This window comes from Scyliorhinus torazame, chromosome 18 (assembly GCF_047496885.1).
Source record: "Scyliorhinus torazame isolate Kashiwa2021f chromosome 18, sScyTor2.1, whole genome shotgun sequence".
In the NCBI taxonomy this organism is placed as follows: Eukaryota; Metazoa; Chordata; class Chondrichthyes; order Carcharhiniformes; family Scyliorhinidae; genus Scyliorhinus; species Scyliorhinus torazame.
Genome location: NC_092724.1, coordinates 164,190,060 through 164,204,990, shown reverse-complemented (window position 1 = coordinate 164,204,990; position 14,931 = coordinate 164,190,060). Strand labels below are relative to the sequence as shown.

At 42.2% G+C, this 14,931-nt stretch overlaps 1 protein-coding gene across 1 annotated transcript; it reads left to right on the top strand.

Annotated features, from left to right (window-relative positions):
• The first annotated feature begins 675 nt into the window (after positions 1-675).
• On the top strand, positions 676-8,806 carry LOC140394872 (uncharacterized). Its single transcript, XM_072482022.1, has 2 exons — positions 676-741; positions 7,321-8,806. The coding sequence occupies exon 2, from the start codon at positions 7,534-7,536 to the stop codon at positions 8,800-8,802; it is 1,269 nt and encodes a 422-aa protein (XP_072338123.1). The 5' UTR covers positions 676-741; positions 7,321-7,533; the 3' UTR covers positions 8,803-8,806.
• Positions 8,807-14,931: the final 6,125 nt, after the last annotated feature.

Below are 14,931 nucleotides of genomic sequence, written 5' to 3'. Positions count from 1 at the left end.
GAAAGTGATGAAATAAGCTTTCCTAGAATGCAAAATAATAAAGTAATTCGATTAGCCCCTTTAAAACGCAAACGGGTTAAAATTGGAAGCAAAGAAGTAAGCAAAAACGATGGGATATCGACTAGAACTGTATTTTCTGCGGTAAACTAGGGACATTGGATGGTATCATGTTATCATAAACATTGGCTCGAGTCATGAGATGACAATGAAGTATGCAATGATTCCTACAATACGTGTCCACCTCGTGGCCAATCATGTAACATGCAGAGACAAGACACACCTAGGGTTACGTTCCAACAAGACACACCCAGACTTGCGTACAGGGATTCTAGACCCTCCCAGCCGTTCCCACGTAGGGACGAGCCGTTCCACACGATGACTACAATGGCATGAACGAAATGTTAAACGGCTATACTCCACTCAAAAGCATTCTATGTTTGATCATTCAAAAAACGAATGGACCCCACTCTTGGTGATTCTTTCCATATTTCTCGCCATGCTCTTTTGGAACAGAAAAAGAATGGACTATATATTTGTCTAAGAGTGGGAGATTTTCATATCGATTTTCTTTTTGACACTGGAGCTGAACTTACCCGTGTTACTCAAAACTATGCTGCTTTATTTCCCCTAACTGCAGGAAAAATTAACGCTTTTGCTGCAGGAGGAGATTATTTTACCCTCCGACAGACTGATCTACTGCTGTTAGAATTTGGACCACATCAACTGATGGCATCAATTTGGGTAGGTCCGGTTACACAAGCACTTCTAGGTATGGACATCTTATCTCAACTAAATTCTTCACTTAATATTGATAATGGAAAAATCACCTGGTCCATTAGACACATCAAAAATGATGAAATACAGAATCATCCAATTTGGGCAAAAGACAAAAATGATTGTGGCCTATTAAAAATGGAACCAGTGACTTTCATGGGATCCGCTCCACCGTGTACCAAACAATACCCCATTAATAAAAACTTCAATTCAAGGCATTCTACTTACAATAAAACTTGAAGGGTTTTTTAGTGTGCATTCACAGCTCATCAAACAGCCCTGTGTGGCCTGTAAAAATGGCTAATGTCACATGGCGCCTTACTATTGACAACAGAAGGGCAAATCAATTCAGTGTCAGAAAAGCTCCTTTGGTGGCAGATCTATCTACAATCTTTAACACCTGACCTTTAATGGTTTTCAGTCATTGACATGGCAAATGGTTTCTGGTCAGTGCCACTAGCTAAGCAAGTACAACCATGGTTTGCTTTCGCCGTTAAACAACAACAGTACACATGGACTAGACTACTGCAAGGTTTTCACAATAGCCCAACTGTTTACCACATAGCTCTACAGAATCATCTCAGGCAACTGCTGGTCTGCCTTCCACCATTATCCAGTATGTAGATGACGTTCTGATAGCCTCCATCAATAAAGATGATCATGAAAAAGATTTACGAGTAGTCCTGAACCACCTCAGTGATAATGGTCACAAAGCTAGCTTTGCCAAAGCCCAGATTTCCCAGGAAGAAGTTATCTACTTAGGTCAGAAAATATCCAAATGCAAAAGGGAACTTACTCAGGACAGAACGGTTGCCATCAAAGCCACTAAAGAACCCTCAACTGTTCAGGAAGTGAGATCTTTTTTGGGACTGTGTAATTTTAACAGAAATTGGATTGATTCTTACACTCAGTTATCCCAGCCATTAAATGATCTTTTAAAAGGAAACCGGAAATCAAAAGATTCCGTGAAACTCAATTCAGAACAGAAGCAATCATTTCTAAATTTGAAAAGGGCCGTGTTCAGCACCAGCCTTAGATATTCCAAACAATGAAAACCTTTTACCATGTTTGTTCATGAAAAAGATGGTTACATGACTGCAGTACTAGCCCAGGAACATGGTGATCAGTTAAGACCAGTTGGATAGTACTCCCTTAAACTTGACAATGTGGCACTGGCTTTTGGCAGCTGTTTACGAGCCATGGAAGCCACATGTCGAGCTGTAATGGAACATCAGGCCTTGACCTAGACCAAAAGTTAACCATTAAAAGTCCACACTCAGTCCATTCTCTTCTATCCATGAACAGAGTATCTCAAGTTACACCAGCTAGATGGACTAGATGGACAGCGGTTTTGGAAGCTCCCAACCTATATTTTCGCAGAACCAGTCCTGTAAACCCATCATCTTTGCTCCCGCTTCCCGAGGAACAAAAGGGAGGAGAGCGAGAAGGGCATGACTGTGTGAAAATAAAAGAGGAAATGGAAGAAGTACGCTTAGTAGAAGAAGAGCCACTACAGAACCCAGATTTAGTTCTATTCACTGATGGTGCCTCTGTTATTGACAAGGGTATCAGAAAAGCTGGGTGGGCAGCCACAAGCCCATACGAAGTATTAGCTGAAGGAAGTTTGCCCCCAGATACATAAGCTCAGCAGGCCGAATTAAAAGCACTAACAGAAGCATATCATGTGGCAAGAGATAAAACTGCTAACATCGATACTGACTCCAGATATGGTTTTGGAGTAGCACATGATTTTGGCCATCTGTGGAGAAAAGAGAATTTCTCACAACAGAAGGTACACCTATCCAAAATGGAAAGGAACTATGAGATCTTCTAGAAACTATGGCCTTGCCAAAAGAAGTATCAGTTCTAAAATGTAAAGCCCATATTCATGAGGACACTATGGAAGCAAGAGGAAATGCTCTTGCGGACCAAGCAGCAAGGGAAGCTGCCTCCCAATGGCATAAGGAATTCAATCACATTTACAAATTGGGAGTGACCACCTTATTACATGATTTACGTGCGTTATGGGCGAGGCTTTCCGGAATCCCAAAATGTATCATGCAGTTCAACCAACCTCTCCGTTTAATGTATTTGTTGCTTCTCCGAGTACACGGAGGTACATTGCTTAAACATCTAGTTCTTAAAGGCACTCTCGCATGAATCAGATACTTCAGTTCAATCTACGAACTTTGGATTTCTTGTCCGCTACCCGTTTCATCACATTTTGTGCAACTTTCAAATGTTGTCTCGCCAATTCACCTGCTCTATTTAATCGTTCCCTAAAATTTGACACGTAATTCAATAGTGTAATTTCCGATTTCTCACCCACCAATTTTTCCTTAATCAATTGGAAATGAAAATCGCTTATTGTCACAAGTAGGCTTCAATGAGGTTACTGTGAAAAGCCCCTAGTCGCCACATTCCAGCGCCTGTTTGGGGAGGCTGGTACGGGAATTGAACCGTGCTGCTGGCCTGCCTTGGTCTGCTTTGAAAGCCAGCGATTTAGCCCAGTGTGCTAAATTTAAGTGGTCCTCTTACCTCATGACCAAAAATTAGTTCGATAGGACTAAATTTGGTAGACTCATTAGGTGCATCCCTAATTGCAAACAATACGAATGGAATTCCTTTATCCCAATCCTCTGGATAATCTTGACAATACACCCTCAACATTGTCATTAATGTCTGATGCCACCTTTCTAACGCTCCCTGCGATTCTGGATGGTACGCAGTTGATTTAAATCGTTTATTCCTAAGCTATCCATAACTTCTTTGAATAACTTTGAAGTAAAATTTGTTCCTTGATCCAATTGAATTTCTGTGGGTAGTCCATATCTAGTAAAGAATTTAAGTAACTCCTCCACAATCCTTTTAGCTGTAATATCACGTACTGGAATGGCCTCTGGAAACCTAGTAGACACATCCATTACAGTCAAAAGATATTGATTCCCACTTTTTGTTTTAGGAAGCAGTCCTACACAATCGATTAGGACCCTTGTAAAAGGTTCCTCAAATGCTGGAATGGGTATTAAGTGTGCTGGTTTTATCACTGCTTGAGGTTTCCCTATCACTTGACATGTGTGACATGATTGACAAAATTTAACTACATCTTTATGTAGTCCAGGCCAATAAAAATGTTTTTGGATTTTAGCTTGAGTTTTCCTTATTCCCAAATGACCTCCCACTGGTACCTCATATGCAACTCGCAACACCTCCTTTCTATACCCTACCGGCAATACTACTTGATGAACTTCTGCCCACTTTTCATCCGCCTGCATATGTACAGATCTCCATTTTCTCATCAAGACATCATTTTTACGGTAATAACACTATTATACTCTCAGATTCCTCTTCCGTATATGCTTTCTGATATATCCGTTTCATTTCAACATCTTTCTGTGTAACTCCGCCACTTTTCCTGAACTAAAAATATCCGCCTCATCCTCCACCTGTTCTTGTTCTTTTTCAACCATCTGATCAAAAATCGTTTCTGATAATTGCATTTCAACTTCACTCTTTGATTTCTCTTGTCTTAACCTGTGACTTTGTGACCTTGTTACTACACAATCCGGAAACATCCCAGGATATTCACCCTTCAACACTTCAGTTGTCTGATTTTCCACTGGCTTATCAACCACAGTAGGCATCACTCCCACCTGCGATCCAGCTATATCATTACCCAAGATAAACTGTATTCCTGGTCAAGATAGTTTATCTATTACTCCTACTACCACTTCACCACTCTTCACTGGACTTTCCAACCTTACCTTATATAATGGAACGCTACTCCTCTCACCCTGAAGTCTACATATCACCACCTTTTCTGGCAACATTCTTTCCAACCTACATAATTCCTCATCTCTTAAAGATTGACTAGCCCCTGTATCTCTTAAAATTGTGACTTTGTTACCTGCTCCTCCTGATACACGAGTAAACTACCCACACAAGTAAATTCTTTAAAGACATCTGGCACATTCTTAACAATTACTTCTTGAACAGGCTCGGTACAATCGTTTGCACCTCCTTCGCTTCCCTTGGGCTTTCCTTTACCACTCTAACAAACCCCACTGTCTTATCCTGTTTTACCACATCAGCCTTCCCAGTGCTTTTTTTCAACCACCAACACTGAATTTACATGGCCTAGTTTATTACAGTGAAAACATCTGAAACTTTTCATTTCTTTTCCCCCCTCCTGGATTTCTTTTTTAATCTGAGGTACATTCTCTTTATTGTCTCCCATCAGATCACCTTTATCTTTACCACTTGAGTATTTCTCATGTCCCCAGTTTCTATCCCTCACCAGCTGAAACTGATGTCGGAAACCAATCTTTGATTTATGAACTAATTCATAATCATCTGCCATTTCTGCTGCTAATCTCGTAGTTTTAACCCTCTGCTCTTCCACGAGTTCTCACTACATCAGGAATTGAATTTTTAAACTCCTCCAAAAGTTAAATTTCTCTGAGAGCTTCATACATTTGGTCTATTGTCAAAGCCCTTATCCACCTATCAAAATTACTCTGTTTGAGCCTTTCAAACTCCATGTATTTTTGACCAAATTCTTTCCTTTAATTTCTAAACCTTTGTCTGTAAGCTTCAGGCACTAGCTCACTTAAGATGGATTTCTTCACCTCCTCATACGTCCCAGATACCTCCTCCGGTAGTGATGCAAACACTTCACTAGCTCTACCAGCAGTTTTGTTTGAATCAGTAACACCCACATCTCCTGTGGCCATTGCATTTGTTTAGCTACCTTCTCAAATGAAATAAAAAAGGCTTCCACTTCCTTCTCGTCAAACCTTGGCAATGCTTGGACATATTTAAATAGATTCCCACCAAGCCTTCGGCTACGACTCTCTTTCTCACTATCCTCATCACTATCATCCAACTGTACGTTTCCCTTTACGTCTGCCAATTTTAACTGATTGTCATGTTTCATGGCCATTTTCTGAAGTTCAAACTCCCTCTCTTTATCTTTTTGTTCTGCTAGGGCTGTTCTTTCTTTTCTCCTTTCTTCTCTCTCCTTTTCTTTTTCCTCTCTCTCTCTCTTTCTCTTTCTTTTTCCTCTCTCTCACTCTCGTATTCCAGCCGCTTTAATTCTTTCTGATGTTCCATTTGTTTAATTTGCAACTGAATTTTTGCCATTTCCAATGAGCCAAACTCTATCTCAGGCAACTTTAAATGCTTAACCACCGCCATAATTACCTCATCTTTTCGCATTTTTCAGGTAAGGTTAACTGCAATGTTTTTGACAAATCTAACAGTCTGCGTTTCGTTTCTGCCCGTAAAGTACTACGTGTGACATTCTCCACCCCCAAAAACTTCTGAGCCTCTGAAAGAGCCATTGTTCACAACACTCTCCCCACTTAAACTAAAATACCACACCGGAAAAGCAACAATCCTTCACTGTCTTGAAGTTCACAAAAGCTAATCCAATAGATAGACTCCCCCTCGAGCCTCCAATTGTTATGGTTGAGTCTTTTCAGAACCCCAAAATGTATCATGGAGTTCAACCAACCTCTCCCTTTAATGGATTTGTTGCTTTTCCGAGCACACGGCTTTTTCCCTAGGTGTGGGATTACAATTATGGACACGTGGGTTTTTAAACACCGTTTATTCCATGAACTCAACTTAACATCTTAAGTAAACATTGGATCTCTTAACGTGACACTTGAAATGCAGCATGATTGTAGTAAGGAAGAAAAATGGACATGGTTAGTATCAGGTATTCAGCCGTATGATGACAATACTTGGAGAGAAGTTCAAACTGATAAACCAGTCGCACCACAATCACTGGTGCCCTTCTTAGCTCAACAAATTCATTCATGGGGACATCAATCACCTCAAAAAATGATGGATCGATTCCATAGAAGTTGGTGTGGTAAAGGATTCAAAAAACATGCACAATTAGTATCAAACCGTTGTGTCAAAAGAATAACTTGGGACAAATATCAGCAATGCCTCAATTAAGAGTTCCTGCAGGACCATTCTAGGATATACAGGTAGATTACATCACCCTTCCTAAATGTCAACAATACAATGACGTCCTTGTAATAGTGGATAAATTCTCTAGATAGCTCCAGCTAGAAGAGGGACAGCTGCCCATACAGCCAAAGTGCTATGCAAAGGCTTTATCCCCTGATGGGGAGTACCAGCTAGCATTGACTCAGACAATGAAACCCACTTTACACTTTTTTTTGCTGTTTGTAAGGAAGTCTGTAAACTATTAAAGATTGACTGGAATTTACACTGTCCTTATCATCCACAATCAGGACAAGTGGAACGTATGAATCGAACTTTGAAAGAAAGACTGTTTAAATACAGCCAGGAAGCATGAATTGGGTCCAAGCTTTGCCAATAGTATTATGCTGTATTAGAGCTACACCAAACAGAACAACAGGCCTGAGTCCATTTGAAATCATCAAAGGCAGACCACTGTCTCTGCCAGGAACTATTGATTTGCGGAAAGCAGACTGTCATTTAATGAGTGATACTTTGCTGACTTATTGTCAAAATCGAACAAATGCTGTTAGCTCTGCCTCTCAATAGGTGTTAGCTGCGTGGGGAGATCCTCCAGAAGGTGGGCACGACCTGGTGAAGAAGTGTACGTCAAAAAGCTGCAAAAAGAACCCCTAGGATCGAAGTGGGAAGGACCATTTGTAATCCTTCTCACCACCCAATCCGCTGTAAAGTTAAAAGGAAAGAAAAGTTGGATCCACGCATCACATGTGAAGCGCGCGTATAACTATTAAGATCTGTAAAATGTTTATCGTAATATTCATTTTCAGTTATTTGATTGGCTTTGTAAATGTTATGCCAGAACTGAATAAGAACATATTCCTTTACACATCTAAGATATATGCTAAAAGTTTCAACATTTCCAATTGTTGGGTATGCATTGCAACCCCTACTAACTCAGGGGAAGGTATTCCCTTCTTAACTATTCCCTTTAATGCTTCAGAAATAGCAGAATGGTACATCTATCAAAGCATCCCTCGCTCTGTAGTGGTCCATTCTGGAGTATATTCATGTGAAAAGGGAAGGTACAAGATTTATTTACAGAAATGTATTAATTTATGGAAATCGGCAGGCTATCCATTAAACACCTTTTCAGGATGGCACCAACTTAAATATAACCCTAACAGAAATCCTCAGTATATTAGCCTCCCAACTAATATTAAACAAAAAGGATCAATATGCCTCATTAGTAATCACTCTGAAGGGATGAAAATGGGCAATAGTGTTTGTACTAATTATTTAGATGTTAACACAGCTTATAAATGTACACAAAATGTATTACAAAGAACTAAATGGTCTTCAAAACTAACAGGGATACGTAACATCACAAATAATAAAACATTCTCAGATCAGTGGTACTTAGAAGATATTTACTTATATTCTGCTTGTAATGGGACTTATTTTATTTGTGATGATAGAGCATATTCATGGCTCCCAAAATACTGGTCAGGATCTTGCTATTTAGGATACTTAGTACCTGCCATCCGTCATCTTCCTCATCTCCCTTATGTTACAGAACCAGCCACTCTAAGAAATAAACATTCCATAATCTTACGAGATGCAATTTATGCTAGAATTATTCCTTTCTATTGGGAAGTAAGGGTGGCCAATGAACTGAATAAAATAACAACCATCATACAAAACGTAGCCGATTACACCGCTGGTGTCACCTGCGCCCTGACTGGTGCAGAGTGTTGCACTTTCATTCCAGATAACTCAAAAGAAGTTAAAGATCTGGCATCACATATCCAAAAAGAAATCAAGAAACTTGATCCACCACCAGTTATCTCTCTCTGGGATAAACTTTGCGGGTGGTTGGGACACACTGGAATGTCAACAGTAAGAATAATCTTATTCTCCTGTGTAGCTGGATTCATCATTTACATAACATGCCAATGTATCAAGTGCATCAAAGAACTATTCGCTAAATGCAAGGGCCCAATTGTGAGAATGATTCACACTAACCCTACTGCACCACCATTAGATGAAATAGAAATGAAGTATTATGGTTGAAATGTTACTGATCAATCAATTATTTGACTGTATTATTAACATATTGTTAATATATTAATACTGAATCAGTAGAATCAAATTTGATTAATTGATTAATTATTTTATAGAATCTTTAAGAATTATTATAATTTTTGCTGAAATGCTTGTAATCCAATGCTTGCCCACTCTATTGTTTAAAACTGCAATGACAATATGAATGAGGTATTCTTTGCGCTTTTACCTATCCTATCGCTTTAATTGTATCTTTTATCCTGTGATATATCTCACTTATTCTTTCGATTTATCAAAGTGGGGACTGGAAAAACCAACTATTTTCTAATACACCTGATCGGTAAAAGATGGCTATTTAGTGTAAAATATTAAGCCCCAGTTTTAAATACCCATTTTAAATTCACTCATAACCTCAGATCATCTCAAAACATATAGCTTCAATAGAGACACAAAACAGTATGACACAGCATAATTCACTTTTACTGAGCTCCATTGTTCTAGCAAATTTTGCAAGACATTGTGACATTAAAACACAAACCGTACCAGATATCAATCCAAGGACAGGGCAGACACCATAGCAACATTAAGGCGCTATTGTCTACAATGAGGCTAACAGCTAAGTCAGCAGAAGTTTAAACTGGTCGTGATAACAGCGCAGAATTGCATTCCATAACATGCACAAGTATTCAGACATGAAACATTGAAAGGTAATGTTGCACATTAAAGATTGACAGCTAACCGTCAAATCAAACTCATTTGATTCTAACCCAAACCAATTAGGATGGCTTAGAGGTGTAGATAGATAGCGAAAGACTGATATGATTTTCTATGATGTGGAGATGCCGGCGTTGGACTGGGGTGAGCACAGTACGAAGTCTTACAACACCAGGTTAAAGTCCAACAGGTTTGTTTCGATGTCACTAGGTTTCAGAGCGCTGCTCCTTCCTCCTTCATTCACCTGAGGAAGGAGCAGCGCTCTGAAAGCTAGTGACATCGAAACAAACCTGTTGGACTTTAACCTGGTGTTGTAAGACTTCGTACTATGATTTTCTATAACCGTGAAGGTCCGTACGGCCATTTTTATCCGGATCATTCTATACTTTGATCTAAACTATTCGCTATCTCTATTTTTCACTTTTCCACCCTAACTCTTGAAATAAATGCAAGCTGTTGTGCCGGAAGCAAGAAACCATTTCTGTATTATTTTAAAAAGTTAAATTTTGTACAAGTTGTTTCTCATTAAGTCCTTTTTGATAGCCGGACTTATGAGAGAAAAAGATTTAAGTGACACTCAATTGTAATCAAATAGAGGCAATAAACGATTCTTGTTTACATCCGAGAAGTTTTAACTCAAATTTCTACTGAGTTTTAGTGTCGCAAGTTCTTCACTAATTCCGCATGGTAGATCTCTTACACCCTGCAACTCTTTTGTATCCCCCAGAAAATTATCCAATTCTCTACTGAAGGCCACAATTGAATAATCCTCCAGCACAGTCTCAGTCAGTGCATTCCAGATCTTAACCACTCGCTGTGTAAATGTTTTCCACATTATTAAAGATGACCTTGTCTTGCCTTTGGGATGATAAACTGCTTGACATGTGACTTAACAGTGTTGTGTGGGCTCCAAAACAATTTGTGACTCAAGGAAAATCTAATAGATACACAAGCTGGCTCAAGTTGATGGCTTTCCCATATCACTTCTGCACTGTAAATTCTATGAAAATGACGCAACCATGGGAGTTCATCTTTATGTTGACTCTAGTATTTCAAGTTTTAAAAAAACTCAACATTGCAGCAAAATAATTTTGCTGCAAAGATAGTCTTTGGCACGACACAAAATGAAATTGTAGGCCGCATGGGACAAACGGGCTCTTTTTCAAATCATATTTATTCAGTCTAGTGAGTGAGTGTCAGGTTTGTCTCAAGATGGGGAACAGTGAGGAGATGTTCCATGTGGATGTTGTTGCTTCCATTTTCCAGGAGCTTGGATGGATACCCTTGCCAAAATAAAAAAAGTTCAACAGCCTGAACTTGTGACTCAGGTGTCTTTTTACAAAAGATTTATTATGGACAGTTTCCATTATAAATATGGACAAAATAAACTTACAGTGGAACTATATAAAACAAGGACAGAATGTCTGACTTCAAAACAGAGACTGATTTAAATCAGCCCAGCTCAAATTATCCTAACTAATCACACTTCCCTTGAAGAAACCTCTTGGTCTTGACACTTCATGAGCTTTAACATGCAAGGACAGGTCAAATTACAAAAAGGCAGAAGACTAAAAAAATAGTGGACCAGCTTGAGCACAAGGAAAGCAGCAGCTGGTAATGAGACAACACTCACAGTTTTTAGAAACTTAGAAAATAGGAGAAGGACGCCATTCTGCCCTTCGAGCCTGCTCCGCCATTCATTATGATCATGGCTGATCATTCAACTCAATAGCTTCATCCTGCTTTCCCCCCATATCCTTTGATCTGCTTCACCTAAGTGCTATATCGAACTGCTTCTTGAAAACATCCAATGTTTTGGCCTCAGCTACTTCCTGCGGTAACGAATACTGCAGGCTCACTACTCTCTGGGTAAAGGAATTTCTCCTCATCTCTGTCCTAAATGGTCTACCCAGTAAACTCAGACTGTGACCCCCTGGTTCTGGACACAACCACGAACATCCCTCCTGCATCTACCCTGAACAGTCCTGTTAGAATTTTATAGGTTTCTATGAGATCCCCTCATTCTTCTGAACTCCAGCGAATATAATCCTAACTGATTCACTCTCTTCTCATACGTCAGTCCTGCCATCCCAGGATTCAGTCTAGTAAACCTGCGCTGCACTCCCTCGATAGCAAAAACATCCTTCCTCAGATCAGGAGACCAAAACTGCCACAATATTCCAGGTGTGGCCTCACCAAGGCTCTGTATAATTGCAACAAGACAACCCTGCTCCTGTACTCAAATCCTCTCACAATGAAGGCCAGCATACCATTTGCCTTCTTTACCGCCTACTGTACCTGCATGCTTACTTTCAGCGACTGGTGTACAAGGACACCCAGATCTCGTTGCACTTTCCCCTCTCCTAATTTATAGCCATTCAGATAATAGCCTGCCTTCATGTTTTGACTACCAAAGTGGATAACCTCGCAGTTATCCAAATTATATTGCACCTGCCATTCATATGCCCACTCACTCAACTTGTCCAAATCACACTGAAGCACTGCTGCATCCGCCTCACAGCTCACCCTCCCACCCAGTTTTGGGTCATCTGCAAATTTGGAGATATTACATTCTGTTCCTTCATTTAAATCATTAATATATATTGTGAATAGCTGGCATACCAGCACCAATCCCTGCGGTATCCCACTAATCAGATCTTGCCAATTTGAAAAAGACCCGTCAATTCCTACTCTTTGTTTCCTGTCTGCCAAACAGTGTTCTATCCATCTCAATACACTACCGCTAATCTCATGCACTTTAATTTGGCATGCTAATCTCTTATGCAGGACTTTGTTGTCAAAAGCCTTCTGAAAGTCCAAATATACCACAACCACTGACTCCCCCTCATCAACTCTACTAGTTACATCCTCGAAGAAGTCCAGTAATTTTGTCAAACATGATTTACCTTCATAAATCCATGCTGACTCTGTCTGATCATGCCACTGCTTACTCAGTACTCTGCTTGAAAATCTTTGAGAATGAATTCTAGAATTTTCTCCACTATCGACGTCAGGCTCACTGGTCTATAATTACCCATATTCTCTCTACCTCCCTTTTCAAATAGTGGAGTTACATTAGCTATCCTCCAATATGCAGGAACTGTTTCAGCGTGTATAGAATCCTGGAAGATGACCACCAATGCAACCACTATTTCGACAGCCACTTCCTCAAGTACTCTGGGGTATAGATTATTAGGCCCTGGGGATTTATCAGCTTTCAATCCCATCAAATTCCCCAACACCATTTCTCTACTAATATTGATCTCCTTCAGTTCCCCCCTCTCACTGAACCAGTGTTCCACAAAATGTCTAATGTGTGTCCTCATTTGTGAAGACAGAATCAAAGTACGTGTTTAGTTGCTCAATCATTTATTTGTCTCCTATTATACATTCCCCTGTTTCTGAGTGCAAGGGACTACATTTCTCTTCACCAATCTTTTTCTCTTCACGTACCTTGTCAGTTTTTATGGTCCCTGCAAGTTTACTCTCGTACTCTATTTCCCCCTTCTTTTTTTTTTTATAAATATTTTATTGAAAATTTTTGGTCAACCAACACAGTACATTGTGCATCCTTTACACAATATTATAACAACACAAATAACAATGACCTATTTTATAAACAAAAAATGAATAAATAATAAATAACAAAAATGAAAACTAACCCTAATTGGCAACTGCCTTATCACAAGTAACACTCTCCAAAAATATAATTTAACAGTCCAATATATAATTATCTGTCGCAACGACCTATACATACTATACAGTATATATTAACAACCCTGAGAGTCCTGGTTCCTCCTCCCCCCCCCAACCCCCTCCCTCCCCCCCCCCAACCCCCTCCCTCCCCCCCCCACCCCCCCTCCCTCCCCCCCCCACCCCCCCTCCCTCCCCCCCCACCCCCCTCCCTCCCCCCCCCTCCACCCCCCCTCCCTCCCCCCCCCACCCCCCCCCTCCCTCCCCCCCACCCCCCTCCCTCCCCCCCCCTCCCTTCCCCCCCCCACCCCCCTCCCTCCCCCCCCCACCCCCCTCCCTTCCCCCCCCACCCCCCTCCCTCCCCCCCTCCCTTCCCCCCCCCACCCCCCTCCCTTCCCCCCCCCACCCCCCTCCCTTCCCCCCCCACCCCCCTCCCTTCCCCCCCCCACCCCCCTCCCTTCCCCTCCCTTCCCCCCCCACCCCCCTCCCTCCCCCCCCCACCCCCCTCCCTCCCCCCTCCACCCCCCTCCCTTCCCCTCCCTTCCCCCCCCACCCCCCTCCCTCCCCCCCCCCACCCCCCTCCCTCCCCCCTCCCCCCCCACCTCCCTTCCCCCCCCCACCCCCCCACCCCCCTCCCTTCCCCCCCCACCCCCCTCCCTTCCCCCCCCCCACCCCCCTCCCTCCCCCCCCCCACCCCCCTCCCTTCCCACCCCCCCACCCCCCATATATATATCTGACACCTTACCATCCCCCACCCATGTCTTTGAGATCACTCTGTCCTGCACCTCTTGTGTCGGGAGCTGCGGGAATTCCCTCACCTGTTGCCTCGCAAAAGCCCTCAGTTACATATACCTGAATGCATTCCCTTGGGGCAACCCATATTTCTCGGTCAGCGCTCCCAGACTCGCGAACTTCCCATCCACAAACAGATCTTCCTGCTCTTTGCCACATTCCATATCCCCCATCCATTCCCCCTGGGGCAAACCTATGGTTGTTTCTTATCGGGGACCCCCCCAAGGCTCCAGTCTTTCCCCTATGCCGTCTCCACTGTCCCCAAATCTTCAGTGTAGCCACCACCACCGGGCTTGTGGTGTAGTTCCTCGGTGAGAACGGCAATGGGGCTGTCACCATAGCCTGTAGGCTAGTCCCCCTACAGGACGCCCTCTCTAATCTCTTCCACGCCGCTCCCTCCTCCTCTCCCATCCACTTACTCACCATTGAAATATTAGCGGCCCAATAATACTCACTTAGGCTCGGTAGTGCCAGCCCCCCCCCTATCCCTGCTACGCTGTAAGAATCCCTTCCTCACTCTCGGGGTCTTCCCGGCCCACACAAAACCCGTGATGCTCTTTTCAATCCTTTTAAAAAAAGCCTTCGTGATCACCACCGGGAGGCACTGAAACACAAAGAGAAATCTCGGGAGGACCACCATCTTAACCGCCTGCACCCTCCCTGCCAGTGACAGGGATACCATATCCCATCTCTTGAAATCCTCCTCCATTTGTTCCACCAACCGCGTTAAATTTAACCTATGCAATGTGCCCCAATTCTTGGCTATCTGGATCCCCAGGTAACGAAAGTCCCTTGTTACCTTCAACGGTAGGTCCTCTATTTCTCTACTCTGCTCCCCTGGATGCACCACAAACAACTCACTTTTCCCCATGTTCAATTTATACCCTGAGAAATCCCCAAACTCCCCAAGTATCCGCATTATTTCTGGCATCCCCTCCG

Coding starts and splice junctions, on each gene's coding strand:
- LOC140394872 (XM_072482022.1), top strand. CDS start 7,534: ATGTTTATCGTAATATTCATTTTCAGTTATTTGATTGGCTTTGTAAAT.